This window comes from Ursus arctos, unplaced genomic scaffold, assembly GCF_023065955.2.
Source record: "Ursus arctos isolate Adak ecotype North America unplaced genomic scaffold, UrsArc2.0 scaffold_21, whole genome shotgun sequence".
Classification (NCBI taxonomy): Eukaryota; Metazoa; Chordata; class Mammalia; order Carnivora; family Ursidae; genus Ursus; species Ursus arctos.
The window spans coordinates 26,827,835-26,847,469 of record NW_026622886.1 but is presented as its reverse complement, the minus strand read 5'-3'; the positions used below and the strand labels follow the sequence as shown (position 1 = coordinate 26,847,469).

Sequence of the window (19,635 nt, the reverse complement as noted above, 5' to 3'; positions counted from 1 at the left end):
TTTTGTATACACTTTTACCTAGGCCTGGACTCAGTCATTGCTCTAAAGATCTTTGATTTCTTTAGTGGGAATATTTAGAGACCAGTCTGGGTTTTAGGAATGCATTAGGATTTTAGGAGTGTTGTTACTACTGGTATGGTCATTGTTTTTAAATTTTTTTCATTATAATGATGAGCTTACAAATACATATTTTTAAGAAAAAAAAAGTACCATGGGTTCACACTGGTATTTTAAAATTAAATTTAGGACTATAGGATTTTTACTTATTTGATTTTATATTTGCATCTCTTTTCTTCTATGGAAAATTCTGGTTCCAATGAATGACATTAACATAATTGTTCTTTTTTTGTTTTCTACTTTTCATTCCCCCTTCTGTGTGTGTGTGTGTCTCTGTGCATCTGTGCCTGTGTTTACATGCACATACATAGTGGAGATAAACAAGGACCATGCAAATGAGAAAAATAAAACAAACTAGGCTATTTATTCAGAGAGTGCTGTAGCAAGGGAGTCAGCCACCATCCATTGCCGTTGGCATAAGCTCAAAGGCAGGGAGGGGAGTAGGAAAAAGAGAGAGAGAGGTCTTCAGATATGGTCTAATTGGAGGTTTTTGGTATGGGGAAGGTAGAAAGCGGGCAGCTGGAAGTGTGGCATATTCTGTGATTGGTTGGGAAGCATATTTGGCTATCTCTGGTTGGTCTGGAGTAAGAAGTGGGATAAAAATAGGGAGACTGACAGTCATTGATTGACCAAGTCTTGACCATTCTTGGCTAATTGTTGCTGAGGTTGTGGTTTAGCTTTCTGGTTGGTTGCTGCAGAGGTTCTGTGTGACTTCTATTGTTATATATAATCTGGCTATTTTCTACAGAAAAATATATTTTCTGTAATAACAATACCAATATTAATACTAACAATATGAATATGAAAACATATTGAAGGTATCTTTTGTAATGAAATTTCTTTTGAGTATATTTCATTAGGAAGATAGTCAAATAAATCTATTTTAAAGTCACTTTAAATAAATTCTGTGTGTTTATGCCTATAGCATGAAACATATTTTTTTATTTCTTCAGGAATTCCTTTTTATTTCATATTTGTTTATTTCATGATTATCTTAAGCATATGCACAATTCCAAAGTCAAATCAAAGAAGGGTATATTCAGAGAAGTCTGGCTTCTGTTGCTGAATCTTCTATCCTATTTTCTGCCTCTATACTTAATAATTTTTAAAATTAATTTTACTAGTTACACTTTTCCTTTTTAAATATTAGCAACCACATATACATATATAAATTTAAATATATATGTTTATATAATTCATATGTTTATTATATATTTATATACAATCTTTCGTAGATAAATTGTAGCATTCAATACACACTTGTTTCTCTCTTGTTTTTTTACACTTAATGTATCCTGGAGCTCATTCCCTAGTACTTATTCTTTAAAAATTACCATGTTCTTGGAGTTATGGGTGGGAAAGCTTTCTCTACTCCAACATTATTGAGGAACCTGAATAGTTTTAATTCTATTATTGTGTGCTTAGTTTATTTTAAAATGAAATTAGTTAATAGTTAGTTATGGGCCAGGATAGTACCTCTCTAATATGGCCATTTGTATATGTTGAAATTTTCCTAAATGTATGTTAGTTTATTTTATACATAATTATTTGAAAATTAGAAAAATTGGTTTTCCTTTATATCTCTTTCTTCTTAGTTTAGAATGGGTCCTGGTGGAATTGTCAGATAATTGATTGGTTGACCTACATGTGCAGTTGAGGGAGTTTTAGAGATTCTTTTCTGCTTACCACAAGGAAAGTCTCCTGAGAACTTTAGACACATGCAGTTGTTTAATTTATCTTACAGTTTTAAGTGTCACATAAAGTTCAAAAAACAGATTATTGAGCCATTAAACTAAGGTCTTAGATGTTTTATCTTCCTAATGGGATAACACAGAGAATCTGGTTTGTAGTTTGATCTATAACCTTGTATAACATGCTTTAAATTTTTGTTTAGGCAGTTTGGAAGGGCTTTCTTTTAAGAAAGAAACTGACAACAGCTTTAGAGGCTATTAAGAATGAAGAATCTGAAGAAGAATATGAAGAAATAAACTTAGAGGATTTTACATTTGATGAAGTAAGTACCAACTACAAAATATAAATATTGGTCTTAAAATTTTTTTAGCATACTACTTTGGAGCTAAATCAATTTCAAGGATTTTTATCCTCTTAACACTATGTTATAGATTTTTTTAAACAACACTTGAAAAAGTATGCTTCTAATTTCTTAATATCTTCTTTATATACTTTACAAGCATGTACAGTAGATAAACATGGTCATAGAATATTTACAAGAGTTTCTGTGTGCTCTTTGACCAGATTGGTTTTTTTTTTTTATCAGTTATCCTTCATTAAATATAACTCTGAGCTTATTTATGCCCTGCTTAACAACATTTTGTAGTTCTTTGTTGCCTAGGAAAATGAAAACACCTTCTATAAATTGTTATTTAAGTATTCCATAGTAAGGTAGCACACTATCCAGACATCTATGCCACTTCTTTCCTGTGGCTTCCATATGCTCCCAACCCATTGAGAACCATTTTATTGTATAAAGCCCTTGCTTTTCACATTCTGGTTTTACTCCCTGTACTTCCTCTTCTCTAGACAGTTACACTACATAAACACTACTCGGATGAAGATATAGAACATATGAACACTCCCAGACTTCCTCATGCCTCTCTAGTATTCATAACTCCATCATCATAGATTAGTTTTCCCTATTTATGAACTTCCTGTATGTGGAATCATATAGTATGTACTCTTCTTTCACGTAATAATATGTCTGTGAGATTTATCTATGTTGTTGAGTGTAGTAAATATACCACTCTTTTGCAAATACCACTTTTTACCTATTATTTGAATATACTACTTTTTAAAAGTCTGTACTACTATTGGAAGATATTTGTTGTTATTTCTAGTATTGCCTATTATGGCCAAATGCTATGAACATTCTTGTGCATGTCTTCTGATGTGCATATTCATACTACTTTTAGGAATAGAATTTCTGAGCCTTAATGTTTACCTGTGTTTAGTAGATAGTGCCTAATGTTATTCTATAGTGATTATATCAGTTTATAGTCCTATCAGCAGAATATGAGAGTTTTAGGGGAGTTCTATCTTTACCAGCACTTTGTATTTTCATGTCTTTTTCTTCCATTCCAGTAAGTTTGTGGTGGTATCTTATGGTTGTTTTAATTGGCATTTCTGTCATAATTAATAATGTTGAATATCTTTTAGCATGCTTTATGACCATTTAGTTACTTTTGTGACATAATCAAGTGTTTGTATATTTTTCCATTGGGTTGTACATCTTTTTTTCTTATTGATTTGTAGAACTTCTTTATATATTCTGAATACTACTCTGTTTTCCCTTGCAAATTTCCTGTCTAACCTCTGGGGCTCACCTTTTCAGTGTCTTTATGGTTAATTTTAATGAACAGAACTTTTCTAATTTCAAATTTAAAAAATTTTTAATTGTTCTGACATATAAGAAATCTTTGCTTACTCTTAGATCATTAAGATATTCTAGAAACCTTATTAATTTTCAGCATTTAAGTCTGGATGCATCTAGAATTAATTTTTGTGTATAGTGTGAGGAAGGGGTCATGTTCCCTTGGGGCAAATGAATCTATAAATCAACTTGGAAGAACTGATATTTTTAGACTATTACTTTTTTAAATCCATGAAAATAGACTGTCCTACCACTTATGTAAACCATTTAAAATTTCTGTCCACATACTCTAGTTTTCTTCATAGTAGTCTTGTATAATTTTGCTTAGACTTATTTCTAGATATTTTATGTTTTCTGATATTGTGTTTATTTTTGTATGTTGACCTTATATTCAGTCACTTTGCTGAAATCACTTATTAATTTTAGTAGGTTGTCTCGCAGGTCTTTTATATTCTGTATATACAATCATGTCATCTGAGAATAATTACAATTTTATTTCTTTTTTTCCACTTCTTATGGCTTTTATTTCTTTTTCTTGCCTTACTATTTCCAGGAAAGTGTTGAATAGTGGTGATATTAGCAGACATCATTTTCTAGTCTGGTCTCTGAGAGAAAGCTTTCAATATTCCACCACTAAATAAGATGTTTAAATAGGTTTCTTGTAGAAACTCTAGATTTAATTAAGGAAGTAACCATCCTTAACATACCTTTACCATTCCAAGAGGTTAATATGATGATGATGATTTTATATATGAGTTGGATTTTATCGAATACTTTTTATGCATATAACATTGATTTTCAAACATTAAATCTCATATTCAAATAAACCAACTTAGCTATAATGTATTATCTTTTTTACATATCTCTGAATTTGGTTTATTAATACTTGTTTAGGATTAGCATTTATATTCAAGAAGAAGTTAGACCTGTAAATTTTCTTTTTTATAAAACTCCTAATCTAGGTTTTGGTGTCAAGGTTATATTGGCTTTATACATTTGATTGGGAAGTGTTTCCTCTGTTTCTGTTTTCTGGAAGAGTTTGATGTGAGATTGATTTATTTGTTTCCTAAAAGTGTGTCTCAGCATATATTCTATTTGGAGAAATGTTCCATGTGCACTTGAAAGGAATGTTAAGTATATTGTTACTAAAATCTCAGTTATTTCAGGTTTATTAATTGTTGTTTTAAAAAAAATTCTTAATCCTTAGTGATTTGGGGCAGAGGAATTCTATCAGTTATTGACAGAAAAATGCTAGAATCTCTTACTATGATTGTGGGTTTTTCTCAATGACCTTTTAGTTCTGTCAAATTTTGCCTCGTACTTAGGGCATACATAGTTAAGACATTGTATCAATGACCCTTTCATCATAATAAAATTCCCTTCTTTGATATAGTTTCCTTCTTTAACTAAATGCCTTAGTGGTTCCTTCTCCAATATTTTCAAACCTACAGCTTTCTTTTGGCTAGTAATTTTATAGTAGTATATATTTTTCTAACCATTCCCATTCAACATTTCTCTGTTTTATATTTAAAGTGTGACTCTTATAAGAGTATATAATTGGGTTTTGCTTATTTTTATATTCTACTCTGACATTTTTTTCATTAACATATTCAGACTATTTTAATTTATTTTAATAAGAGTATAATTAGGTTTGTAAATACCATCTTTGTATTTGTTTTTTGCTTGTCCTATGTGTTCCTTATTTCCTTTTAGTTTTTTATCGACTTCTCTTGCATGAATCAAGTTTTTTGTTTGTTTGTTTTTCCTTTTTCCCCCTTCATTAGCTTGTTAGTTTGTGGTTGTTTTTCCATGTATTTCATTTCTCCCTACATTAACATGATTCCATCTGGATTCATTTTCCTTTCCCTGAAGGATTTTCTTTAGTAATTAGTTAACTTCAGGTGAGTCTTTTTTATTGCTTGAACATTTCTCTTACTTTAAATTTTAAAGGACATCTTCTCTACGTATAGAATTCTAGGTAAAGTTTTGGTGTTTAAAGATGCTATTTCATTGGCTTCTGACTTTCATGAACTCTGTTGAAAAGTTAGTAATAAGTCTTATTTTTTCTTCTCTAAAGATATTATCCTCACACCCCCATTCCCCAGCCTACTTTTAAGGTTCACTTTCTGTGGTTTTCAGTGATGGTGTGATTTTATTTGTATTTACTCTGCTTGTAGTAAGGAGGCCATATGGCTTCTTGAATCTGTGATTTATGTCTTTCATCAGTTTTGGAAATTTCATAGCCAGTTATTTCAAACATTTAATCTTTTTCATTATTTCTCTTCTTTGAGGGAAAGTGGTTCCAAAAATGTATACGTTAGAATTCTCACCATTTCACATGTGTCTCTTAGACTCTCTTTTGATTTGTTCTCTTTTTTTTGCTTCTGTATTTTATTTTATTTTTTTAAAAAGATTTTATTTATTTATTTGACAGAGAGAGAGACAGCCAGCGAGAGAGGGAACACAAGCAGGGGGAGTGGGAGAGGAAGAAGTAGGCTTCTAGTGGAGAAGCCTGATGTGGGGCTCGATCCCAGAACACCGGGATCACGCCCTGAGCTGAAGGCGGACACTTAACGACTGCGCCACCCAGGTGCCCCTGCTTCTGTATTTTAATATGGATGTTTCCTACTGACCTATCTTGTAGTTTACTAATCATCTCTCTTGAGATACCTAATCATTTTTAGCCTATATTTTGAATTCTTAATTTTAGTTATTCTATTTTTTAGTTCTAGAATTTTTACTTGATTATTTATTGTAAATCCCAGTTACATTGAAGTTTTCTATCACTTCCTATATTTTCTTGAACATACCAAGTATGATATTTTCAAAGCTTTCTTAGTTAATTGCAACACCTGGATCACTTGTAGGTTTATTTCTATTGACTGTATATCTCTTGCATTTTGAGTCAGTCAATTCTCTTTTTTAGCATTTAACCTTTGATTAAGTATCAGACATATATGGGAGAAAAGTGTAAAGACCCTACAAGATGTTTTCTTTCTCTGAATAGGATTGAATTTTAATCTTGCAAGCAGATAGCATATGGGCAGAGATTCTTTTGAGGCTTGTTTTCAAGCTTTATTGTGGCTGTTGTATTTCTGGTTTCTCTTACAGGCTGAGCTAATATGGTTTCTCAACTAAAAGTGGCATGTTTACCAGGTTACCCTCACCTTGTTTGTCCCTCGATTCTAATCCCTTTCTCCATGGCATCAAGTGACTGATGAAGTTTCTTCTTAGCTTTATAGCACTCCAGGTGTTTCTATTGTCCTTTGATTCTAGGTATCTCTCCTACACATATTCTACATGGAATTAGAAAACACCTGAAGGAAAATACATGATTTTGAGTTCACATTTTAAAACATCAGAGGGTAGAGATACTCAAACTAAATCCTGTCCCCATCCCATCGGTCCTCCAACAGGTGTCAAATTACTAGAATTTATCACACTAACACTTCTCTACCTGCAACTCTTCCCCTATGGGGATAAGCCCCTCTGGCACTTATGGGGTGAAAAGTAAAACATGTAATACATCAATTTCTACTTTACAATTCAGATATAGAAGCAATAACAACAGTACATTGAATTAGCCTAAAAGCCCTACTCAGGGGCGCCTGGGTGGCTCAGTCGTTGAGCGTCTGCCTTCAGCTCAGGGCGTGATCCCGGCGTTCTGGGATCGAGCCCCACATCAGGTTCTCTGCTGGGAGCCTGCTTCTTCCTCTCCCACTCCCCCTGCTTGTGTTCCCTCTCTCGCTGGCTCTCTCTCTGTGTCAAATAAATAAATAAATAATAAAAAAATAAAAAAAAAAAAATAAAAGCCCTACTCACAAGATAACTTTAGCTCCTTCCTCCACTGTGAACCATGTCCAAACCCTATCAGTTGAACCAACATGGCTCATACCACATGAGTCCTGGGTAACACAGTGCCCTCTAACACGGGGGAAAACACTATATCTTCCCAGGGTGTTAGCTATATCAAGATCCTTGAAAAGATAGTCTGGAAAGAAAGCTGTCACAAGACATGCAGAAATAGAGACCCATGGAGAATTGCCTCCCAGCATTAAGCACCTATTATATATTGCTCATAATGAACCTTGAAAACAGTGATGAATAAGACATTTTATTGGGCTTTGAGTTCACAGTGCAAGGTGAATAACCTTTTTTTTTTAATTATGATATATTAGTCTTCATACAGTGAATAACCTTTTTGAAAGAATTATTTTAGCAGAAGTTTTAATAAACTTAGGTCTCAATCTTTTTTAGGGGGGATTTTTGCCACCTTGCCATAAAATATCTGTAATAACAAATAAATATCTAAATAAGAGGTATGTTAAGTCTAATGTGGCATAGTGATCTACAGTTGCACTTTTATTTTGCACCTTTTAAATTATAAAGTAATTTTAGTTGATACTTTTATTTGTTGACTTGATTTAATAAGGTTTATTTTCTCTGTTACTTAATACTGTGTAGAGGCCAATATATAAAAAACCAATAAAGTTATCTTTAAATTTAAACATTACAAGTCCTCTTATGGTTCCCTAAACCTAGAGAAGATGAGAAAAGCTAATATAACATAACTATAGGAAACCACAACAGTCAAATTTGGATTTGTTTTTTGTCTCAGACCAAAGTAAAATTCAGTAAGTTTTCAGGAATAATTTTTGAGAAGAAGACAAATGTGTCAAGCTGGGCAACTTTCAATTTTGGAGTTCATGTTTGATCCCTATCTCAAATTAACTTTACAGAGTATTACATATTCCAGTACATTATGGGAAAATAAACAAATGCAATCTAAATTATAGGCAAAGAAAAAGACTAAAGTGACATTTTGTTGTTGAAAAGAGGTATGCATGGCATATAACAATGGCATGTAACATATAGCATATATCAACAATATAAGCCACCATGTTTTGCATTGAGGATGGAGGAGAGGGTTTATTTATTTATTTATTAAGATTTTATTTATTTATTTGAGAGAGAGAGCACAGCCAGGGGAGGGGCAGAGGGAGAGGGAATCTCTAGACTCCCTGCTGAGCACAGATCCCCACATGGAGCTCCATCCCAGCACCCTGGGATCATGACCTGAGCTGAAGTCAGACACTTAACCGACTGAACCACCCACGCACCCCAGAGGAGAGTGTTTAGAAAGTGAGATTTGAGATTCAAAATGGGCCAAGTTTTCAAACTGTAAGGATTCTAAGATGCTCCTAAAGTTATCAGGAAGCATTAGAAAGAATTATTTTGGGGATAGTAAGAGGCAACTTGGGCAGAAGAGGAGGAAAGTGTTGGGACAGGGGAGGAGATAGCAAAGGGAGGGAGAAAAACATCAAATCCTGGCTTTTAGCATTTCTAGGACTTGTTCAATTCTCACTGACTTGTGACTTTGGGCAAGTCTGATCCCAGTTTCATGCATCAAATGAAAAGATTACAAATGGCCTGAAAAATTTTGCATATACACACCCAAATAAACAAGAGTGTTATTTGTAGCTCTTCTTCCTGATGGCCTTATATTCTAGACTCTCAAAGTTGAATTGTAAAATAATGATTTCTTCTCTGGTCAAAAGCCAAATACATGTGTATCTGATCAAACATTTGGTTGTGAACACAAAGTTACAGATCTATCCAAGTTCAAGTTCATTTTTAATATGTAAGTAAATTTGCTAGTAGTCTTCTAATAACCAGAAAGCTTTCCAGATCCTCAGTTGTAAGTTAAAGAATATCTGAACAGAAGGTTTTCTTAAGCCGTAACTAAAATTTGTATAAATTTCCAGTGATAAGCATGATATATTAATATACATTTTTAAAACAGTAGTATATTTATAATCTTGGCCAATTCCTCTTGACATTTTGAGATTTTTTTCAACATTCAAAGTACTGCCAAATATACTAGATATTAATAAGCTTGAACTCACATAAATCAGTAGTTGTGGTAACATTTTTTGTTTGTGATTATATAATTACTAAAGTATCTTTAGTATTTTATACTAAGCCTTCTCTTCATGCTTCTAGAAATTTCTGAGATAGTGATTAAAGAATTGTTCTGGAATCTTCTAAAAATTTGTGACCTTGCATTAAAAACCAAGAAAAACTATTTTCAAAGTCTTCTGCACTTTAAGATATCAATTTAAAGACTAAATTTTCCCCCAGACTTTGTATAGCTTAAGAAAGAGATTTCATCAACATCCATGTGATATGGCAAAGAAGTCACTCTTTGTGAGTTTTTGTCCTACTGGAGGAAGAAAACAGCTGGAGTCCCAGAGAATATAAAATAGGAGGTGGTTGGCAGGTATTTAAAAGAAAAAATGTTGTGTGTATGTGTATACACAACAGTGTATATAAATAAAGCTCCTTGCCTGGCGATACTGGTCCTTTCCACAGTTAGTTCTCAAGTGGCACATTACTTTTAAAATTTTTCTTCCAATTTTAAAAATTTCGGTAAGATACACATAAAACAAAATTTACCACCTTAATTTTTAAGTGTACATTCAATGGTATTAAATACATTCATAAAGTTATTTTACCATCACCACCATTTAATCCATATCCAGAACTCTCTTCATCCTGTAAAACTGAAACTATATAGGTATTAAACAATAACTCCTCAATCCCCCTTAATATTCTAAAGTTATAACACTGCAGTTTGAATTTATACCCTCTTAACTTCTGTAGCATCCCCAAACTTGCTCCTTTACAGCTCCATCTCCACCCCTTTCTGTTGATATCGTTTATGTACATAAACCAAAATTCATTTAAATGCATTAGTGTTTTAAGTTATGTAGGAAACTAAATGTAGAGTTATAAACTAAAGTTACAATAATACTAGCTTTTGAACTACTAATTGTTTTTTTATGTATTAGTCTCCTTAAATCATGTAGAAAACAAAAAGTAGGGTTACAAACTGTTGTTACAATAATATTGGCTTTTATAATTTCCCATGTATTTATCTTTACTGAGATCTTTGGTTTTTTTCATATGACTTCCTATTGCTGCTTGTGTCTTCATTTCAACCTGCAGGACTCCCTTTAGCATTTCTTTCAGGGCAGATCTAAAGGTAATAAACTTCTCAGCATTTGTTTATCTGGGACTATCTTAATTTCTCTCTTGATTTTGAAACAGTTTTGACAATATAGGAATTTTGGTTGACAGGTTTTTTTTGTTTTTTGTTTTTGTTTAACTTTTAGCACTTTGAATATATCAGCTCACTGCCTTCAGGACTTCAAAGTTTCTGATAAGAAATCTGCTAGCTGTCTTATTGAGGATTCCTTGTATGTGACAGTTATTTCTCATTGGCTTCTTTCAAGATTCTGTCTTTGACTTTTTGAAAGTTTGATTATGTGTCTTGGTGTGAGTCTCTGAGTTCATTGTATTTCAAGTTCTTAGAGTTTCTTGGATGTTTATATTCAGGTCTGTCATTGAATATGGGAAAATTTTGGCTATTAGTTCTTCAAATATGCATTCTGTTTCTTTCTTTCTCTACCCCTTCTATGACTTCCATGATATATATGTTGGTCTGCTTGATGGTATCTCACAGATTCCTTAGGTTCTATTCATTTTTCTTCAATCTTTTTTTTTCCTATTTCTCAAACTTGTTAATTTCCATTGTCCATCTTCAAGTTCACTAATTCTTTTATCTGCCTACTCAGAGACAGATCTCTCTAATGAATTCCACTAGGGAATATTTCATTTCAGCTACTGTACTTTTCAGCTCCAAAATTTTTTCTTGATTTCTCTTTAGATTTCTTATCTCTTTATTGATATTTCCATTTTGTTTATACATCATTTTCTCTCCTTTTGGTTCTTTGGCTATCTTCAAAACAATTATTTTAAAATCTTTGTCTAGTAAATTTGCCCTGAGGTCTTTTTTTAGGGATAGTTTTGGTTGATTTATTTATTTTTCCTTTGAATGGGCCATAAACTTTTCTGTTTCTTTGAATGGTTTGTGACTTTTTAATTTACAATTGGACATTGAATGTAATAATTATGGTAATTCTAGAAATTAGATTCTCTTCCCCACGGTTTGCTGGGGTTTTGTTTTTGCTTTTATTATGTTTGTTTTTGTATTATTGTAGGCTGTTTCTGGGCTGAGGATCAGCCTGAGTTATAAATTTAAGGTCTTCTCAGGTCTTTTCTGAGTCTGTGCCTTTCCTTGGATATGTATGTTGACCTTCTAATTTCCCACATATATGCAAATGCTTTAGAATATTCTAGCCTTTTAAAAAAAAATGAGCATCCTAGTCTTTGATATCTGGCTCCAAAAGATGAAAAAGAGAAAAATGAAAGGGTGGGGAAGGACACCAGCCCATTAAATTCCCTGGAAATCACTTAGCTGGTAGGGCAGGGGCTTGCAACAAGAGGGGAAGTACACCTCTTTGCACCTCTGTGATCAGAAGTAATCAATGATCAGTGCACAGATCACCATATTTGGAGGACAGGGTCCTCATTGTCCACCCTGGCTCTACAAGCTATGTGCAAGCTAATCCTGGAACACATGAATAGCTGACTAACTCAGGGCCTGGGGGTAGAGTTAGGTAGCTGTGCTAAAAGCTGACTATTGTGCTAAGAGCTGAAACTGACTAAAATTAACCACAATTTACCATCCAAGTTTTCCCCTGGAAGTTATATGCCTTCAATAGACTCCAGAGTTCCAAAATAGTTATATCAGATAGATTCTGTAAGTGCAATCATTTTCTAGGTTGGGAGACAGGGTCCCAGTTCTTCCTACTCCACCATCTTCCAAGAATCCTCTGGTACATTGCCTTTTATCATATTGTCTCCACATCTTCACATTCTCTCTTCACTTTAGTAGTTTTCACCAGAGTAAGAATACGAATTTGATAATAGCTGCTATTCCATGGACCTTGATCTTTCATGGGATAGAACTGGCTTTTTCTTTATTTGCCATACAAAAGAAGGAATTAAAAAATCTGAGCCTTGAATCCTGTTTGCATCAGATAGCACTTTTAAGCCAGATATGTATTCTTAAAACATGTATAACTGATATATAACTATGATGTATGTCTGCCTGGAAAAAATTGGACAGTGTACCTGTCAGACAACTGAGTGGAGGTGCCCTATTTACATACGTATTTAAATAACATGAATTTAAATAGGTATTCTAAGACTAAGTTCTATAAGTAAAAGTCTGTCATTGCACTGCTAGCCCGTAGTCAGGATGTCTTAGTCTTTCCTTCCCAATGGCCTTTCAAGATATAGTCAAGAAACACTGAAATTGTATAAATGGAAAATTGCGTTTAGTTCTCCTCAGAATATAGTTCTAGTTTTTAAATCATAAATGTTTGATTATTGGGGTACCTGGGTGGCACAGTCAGATAAGCGTCCAACTCTTGGTTTTGGCTCAGGTCATGATCTTAGGGTCATGAGATTGAGCCCCATGTAGGGCTCCTGCTCAGTGTGGAGTCAGCTTGAGATTCTCTCTCCTTCGCCCCCCTCCCCACCGCCACTCGTGCTTTCCGTCTCTCTAAAATATATAAATACATCTTTAAAAAGGGGCACCTGGGTGGCTTAGTCTGAGCCTTTGGCTTAGGTCATGATCCCAGGGTTGTGAGATCAAGCCCCACATAGGGCTCTGTGCTCACTGGGGAGTCGGCTTCCCCTCTCTCTCTGCCCCTCCCCCTGCTTATGCTTGCTATCTCTTTCTCAAATAAATAAATAAAATCTAAATAAATTAATTAAATTTAAAAAATAAATCTTTAAAAATAAAAATAACAAATGTCTTATTTTTTTAGAACCTTTTAAAAAACAAGTTCATGGGCATTCTGATCTTTTTTGTAAAGATTCGAAAAACATTATAGAACCACAGAAGTTTATTCTAAACCATATTAGCTAATCCAGGTAAAAAAATTTAGATAATTATATCCTAAATGATGTAACATTTAGTATAGTTCCATTGTCAAAAGATAAGATAAATTTGGTAATTAGATAAATGGAGTAAAGATGTTTTAAGATAAATAGTGGAGGGAGCTATAATAGTATTTCAAAGTTTAAATTTATATATATATATATTTTTTTTAAAGATTTTATTTATTTATTTGACAGAGATAGAGACAGCCAGCGAGAGAGGGAACACAAGCAGGGGGAGTGGGAGAGGAAGAAGCAGGCTCATAGCGGAGGAGCCTGATGTGGGGCTCGATCCCAGAACGCCGGGATCACGCCCTGAGCCGAAGGCAGACGCTTAACCGCTGTGCCACCCAGGCGCCCCTAAATTTATATTTTTTATCATTCACACACTTCAGAAAATTTGTGAAATTTTTGAAAAAATTAAGTAAAAGCTATCTTATAGACAGTGTTTATGGAAAAACTGATACTAATGTGTTAAAATACCATAAATTTTCAATAGTGAGGTTTGGTGGAAAATATTAAAATTTGCATTATAAAAAGATAAAGAATTATTTCCCTCAGTTACATCTGGAGTTGGCTCAGAATCATGGTTATCAAACAGTTAAATACACTGAACAATTTGCACCTCGTATTTTTTGGAACACTTGAGTACTCAAATTCTCACTTTATCCCACTTAGGGATGAAAAGTCTTTTTTTTTTTTTTTTTTTACAATGTTTGCATTAAACAGAAGTATAACATCTCACAATAGCAAGTAGCACATTTTCCTGTAAATAAAAATTCCGATATATTCTCTTAACATTTGTAGTATAAAAGACAATGTAAAAGACTCTTTGTAAAAGTTATACAAACTGAATTATGTACATTAATGTTTATTATTTGTGCAGGCTGCCTTAGAGAAAGAATGGCTAACTTTAGATTCCACCCGCTTCCCTTCACAAACACTGCTTCTCCCAAACCAGCTGCACTGGCCAAAGGTAACATGTCATGGAAATTTCTTAGTGCTCCATTTTTGCTCATTTTTTAAGGTTATGCTGTGCTGCAGTGATTAATAATGCAATTTATTGACTTGAAAAACACAATTACTTTTAGAAGCCTCTGACTTCCTCCTCATCCCCAGATGTAATTTTTCATATAGCTTTTCTTTCATTTGCTTCTCTTTTTTTCTTTATTTTGGATTTCTTTCAACACTTTATTTCACAGTAGCAAAAAAAAAAAATGATATACTTCAGCTGCATATTTGGCAGTAGACTAAAATCACTAGTTGACAGCACTTTAAAAATACAAAAATATGCATTAAGAGGGCAACAGCTGAAGATTCTCAGTCAGAGGTCAATGGACTGCAATATCTGTTATTTATTTGATAATCTTTGAAGTTTTTGTTTTCTGATATTTTTAAGATCTTTGCAATTAATCATTCTGTATATACAAACAATACCAAAAAACATATCCCTCACCACTACAATAAAGGACATTTATATGTGTATTACATAAATTTAATTTTATTATAATTTTCAATTTTTATATGTGTTTCCCTTGGGAAGCTACTCAGCAGTATGCATGTAAAGTAATAGGATATAAATGCTAGAATTTTTCAATGTATTTTATACTTAATATACATTATTTTCCTGATAAGTTCTCTGGAACCTTAAAATATGACGATACTTCACTGAATTTACCAAGTCATCCAGCTCAAGCATGGCTATGTAATGAGAAAGACGATTTGTTTTCGTCAGAACATGCGCAGTTTCGTAGCAGGTAAGCTAAATTACTCTGTTAGAGGATCAGCCCATGTGGAGAGTATTACACTTACTACAAAAGTGATAAAATGATGAAAATTATGTACAAATTTACTTGTTTAGAAGATGGAAAAGCATTTAATGTTAAAAGTGTAATCATTTTATGGGGTTTTCAGTAAAAAAAAATGTGTGAAGTCGCTTCATTAAAGTAACAACAAAAGTGAAGTGTCAGTGAAATAATGTCATTAATTGTTGTAAACAAGTGAACTTTTAAATACTATTATATAGGTAGAGATAAGGATTAAAATAAAAGTTCCAGTGCTGCATTTCTTTCGACAAAAGGATTGAAATATGCTTCAAGTAATTGAAATGTAAACATTTTAAATTAATGGCAGACTTTTATTACTTTTCAAGATAAAGTTTTTCTGTAATTTAAATGGATTTTATTTCCAAGTTTGAGACAACATAAACAGCTTGTAGTTTTAAAAAGTGCTGATATACTTGTGTTGATTCAGTTAGTGTAGTTTTTTTCTATTGCCAGATCAGAAAATAGGACTTTATCCTGGACACCTGAATCAAAGACCAGCAGAAAGAGTTTGCTAAAAACTGAAAAAGAAGAAAAAATTTCAAAAGAATGGTATGTGGTGTATTTTACACTAAAATATGAAGAAATTGAGAGACTTTTAAATGTTCAGTGTAGATATTTTTCAAGGCTTTAGGAATTAATTCGTTTTTAAGAAACTGTGTATCTGTTAAATTACAGATTCTTAAATGGGAATCTAAATTTGTTTTAGTATAATATAGTTCAGATATGTATGTTTATATGCATTTGCATATATTAATATGGTCTGGATATTTGTTTTGCCTTTATTAAATTTAATCTTTTAATAGGGGCTTCAAGGATATTGCTACTGCTCAGCAAATGTTGAAGAGAGCACAGAAGATGAAATCAAAGAAATTAAAGAAAAAATTAGGTGCGTGATGAATGCTCTTTGAGTAATAATTGTGTGTCTGATATTAAAGATAAATTCTTTTAAAATAATATTTACCAAATCATATTTAATAATAATAAGAACAGAAATGAAATGCACAGATATGAGTATGTCTAGGATAATAATTCCAAAAACTCAAGGAAACTTAGCGAAAATTATGTTATTACATTAAATGATTTGTTATATAGTAAATGCTATTTTCATTTTCCCCGTTTCTTACTTCGTTATTATTATATCTATTGTACACTGAGAATTACGCTGTAATTATTTTCTAATTTGGTTCACTTTGACAAATGTTGATTCTAAAGAGTCTCTGCTTCATGTGCTTATTCCTTTGTGTGTTTTTAAAATTGCTTGATTATTCGATAAATTATTTCAATAAATTTGTTAGTTTCATGAATAGTAGCTATGAGGGCTTCACAGCTTGACACTTTGGAAAAGAAATACAATGTATATCTTCAGGATTATGCAGAATTTAGGAAATGTTCAGAGGCATCCTTTCTTCTATCCCATTTGATTCTCCAAATCATTTCTTTCTTTGGATACCTCTAATCATTTTAGTATTATTATTTAATAGTGGAGTAGTTTATAGTGTCAGGGCAAGAAATAGCAGGTCATTATGATTTTATATCTATAATGTAAACTACTTAAAATTTTTGCATGTTGTGTATAACTTAGCATTTACTTATAACTTTATAAATATTTACTCATGGACTCTAAGGGTTAATATAAGTAATGTGACCTCTTTTTAAAAGCTGTTTTGAGTTTTCCTTGTTCACAGCTTCTTTTACAATGATTTGAATGTCAGCAAAATGTTTTCATAAAAGTACCATTAGTCCTGAGAAAAACAGAGACTCTATATTTATCTTATAGTTCTAGATTGCATAAGTATACAAAGAAGCATTCAGAAGATTAATTTTTCTTTATTAATTTTCCAACTTATTATTTTTAATTATTAATTCCATAGAATTAAAAAAAGTATATATATATTTTCTAAAAAACAAAAATAAAAATAACCAAAATATCATTGGCTTCTAAGAAATAGCCGATATTTCTTGGCACAGCACTTTATTGATAAATTTCTGATGGTTTATTTTTATATTCACAAATGTTCTGCTTTCCTTTTTTAGTGTTAAATTAGTGACACCTTTAATCTTTTTGAGATAACTGTAGTATTTTTTGTTGCATACTAAAAGTTTGTCAGGTTTGAAAGATTGAAAGTTTAAACATTTTTAAAGAAAATGTAAGTATGTGCTCCATTCAACTTGCTTTGTGCATCCCATACTTCTGTGATGTAAACTCGTATTAAGTTCATCAGACCTCAGTGAACTGAGTACTATCTGGCAGTTCCCAAGGAAATAGTAACTCCAAAGTCTTAACAATAATGAGACTTTCTTTCAGTCCTGGGGAAATAGAATCCAGTACAGTAAGTTAGGGTAGTTTGATAAACTTTTTTATTGCTTCGATGTATATTTTTATTCATCTTCATTAGTATCAACGAACATTCTTTAAATAGCTGTTTTGAGAACAATGATAGTTTCTGAAACTCCTGTGGTAAGTTCAAATATCAGAAGTGGCTTAAGTACTGATTCAGCCAAAGTTCAACAAATAATTATTATTTATGTTCAAGATCTATTTCTTTAAAGATATTTACAATGTTTGCAATAGTTTCTGATAGTGAAGGTAAAGAAAGTTTATTTTGTTAGAATCTGTCTCTGGAAATATATAGGTCTTTCTTGCTAATTCTTACAACTAAGGGATTTTTGTTGTTGTTAAGTTCATTTTTAATAAATCAGCACAGTAAATAATAGGTTTTAGCAAAAGTTTAAAAAAGGAATCTATGCTCATAAATAAAAATGAGTGTTTTAATGGACAAAAATTAGACATAATCATTGTCAGGCAAAAAATAAGCCCATTTTTATCTGTCACAAGGTGGCATGGTAGAGTAACAAATGTAAAAGGACAACCAGACATGCAAGTTAACAACCACATCTTAAATTTAACATTTTGACAGTGGTCATTAAGCGTAATCTGTTAGGTAAAAATCCAAAATGGCAATGATATAATTTTTTATGGGGATCATTACTCTAATTACAGGATTGTAAACCAAATTGCATTCTTACTACTGTGGGAGGTATTATATCTCTGTTAAGCTTTTGTTTTGCTTTTGTTTGATCAAAATATTAGATTGATGAAATAAAAGCAAATTTTTCTTTGAGATTTGAATTCTGAAAATGTTAATGATGACCTTTAAATTCTCCTCCTTCTTTTTCTCTACTGCCCCCTCACAACATACATTCAGAATAGAAATATTCAAGGTAAGGTTAAGGATGAAGTCATGAAAAAGAAAATCAGTGGGATCCTCTCCAATTATGATACTTTGGTCTCCCACTAGATTAATAATGTAGCTCATATGTCACTTTGTATCTGTGAATGAATCATTTAAGACTCTGTACCTCTGGTTTTCTTCTTACAGAAAAATAACTTTCTAGTACCTTTCCAGTTTACAATTCAAACGATCTGTGATATGCTACTAATTTAAATCTACCTAAAATAATGGCCATAATTTTAAACTTTTACTTACTAATAAATTAAAATGGTATTTTATATACTTAAATTCTGTTAAATGCTTAAAAATTTACTAGTAATTTTCAAATTTACGTGGAGATCGATCGATCGATCGATCGATCTGTATCTTATATGGATAACCTTCAACTTGAAAATCTTAAGCCACCAGAGGGCAACATTGTCCATAAAACTGCTGGAGACTAGCCATCTCTGGGGTAGGGAGGGTGGGTGGTAGGTGGAGCGTCAGAGAATAGAAACTTTTAATTAAATGGAATCAGTTACATCCTCCAATCTAAGAGAGCAGTAATCCTCATGGGGGTGGGGCATAAATACACAGAAGCTTTAATTCACATTTCTACCATGAAAAACCTTAGCACAAGTTGCTTAGTTGCAAACACATAATACTTACTGTTTGTATCTTATACATATATTTATATTATATATTTATATATATTATATTTATATTTATATATTTATTAGCCAAGGGATATGAGTCCACATCACAATATTTGATTTAAGATGAGAGTGAAAATAGAACAAAAGGCAGGGGGTCAATTATTTAAAGAAAGTTGCAGATAGAGAAAGAATACCACTGAGTTTGCTGATTAGTAAAGAAGAAAGGGGCTAAGGAGATGTACAGTGTAGGCAACCATCAGGGGAGAGTCAGTATTGATGATTTCTATTGGGATAAATGAGGCCATCTGCTTTAAACAGAAAAAACAGGAGGAGGAGGGGAAGTGGGAAGAGGAATTGAATGGAAGCCATAGGATGAAATCTAAAATTGTGAGGAGTTATATTTATTCAGTTTGACTTTGGGTGCTGATTGTTGTTATTCGTATTACTTAATAAATATTATGGACATAAGCACTAACAGGTAATGACTGGTCTTGTTTTTATGGGGTTTTAATTTGTTTGTCTTTTGTTTTTACTGTTGCCTCATGCACAGAATTAATTTAGAACCTGGTGATCTGTGTTGGATT

At 32.4% G+C, this 19,635-nt stretch overlaps 1 protein-coding gene across 1 annotated transcript in view; it reads left to right on the top strand.

Annotated features, from left to right (window-relative positions):
- The window catches only part of LRRIQ1 (leucine rich repeats and IQ motif containing 1), a 177,474-nt gene that overhangs the window by 86,480 nt on the left and 71,359 nt on the right, over positions 1 to 19,635 (top strand). Inside the window, exons 18-22 of the mRNA XM_057316341.1 lie at positions 2,012 to 2,131; positions 14,244 to 14,333; positions 14,993 to 15,114; positions 15,637 to 15,732; positions 15,987 to 16,069. Of these exons, the coding sequence (XP_057172324.1) occupies positions 2,012 to 2,131; positions 14,244 to 14,333; positions 14,993 to 15,114; positions 15,637 to 15,732; positions 15,987 to 16,069 (511 nt within the window). The remainder of the gene's footprint in view (positions 1 to 2,011; positions 2,132 to 14,243; positions 14,334 to 14,992; positions 15,115 to 15,636; positions 15,733 to 15,986; positions 16,070 to 19,635) is intronic.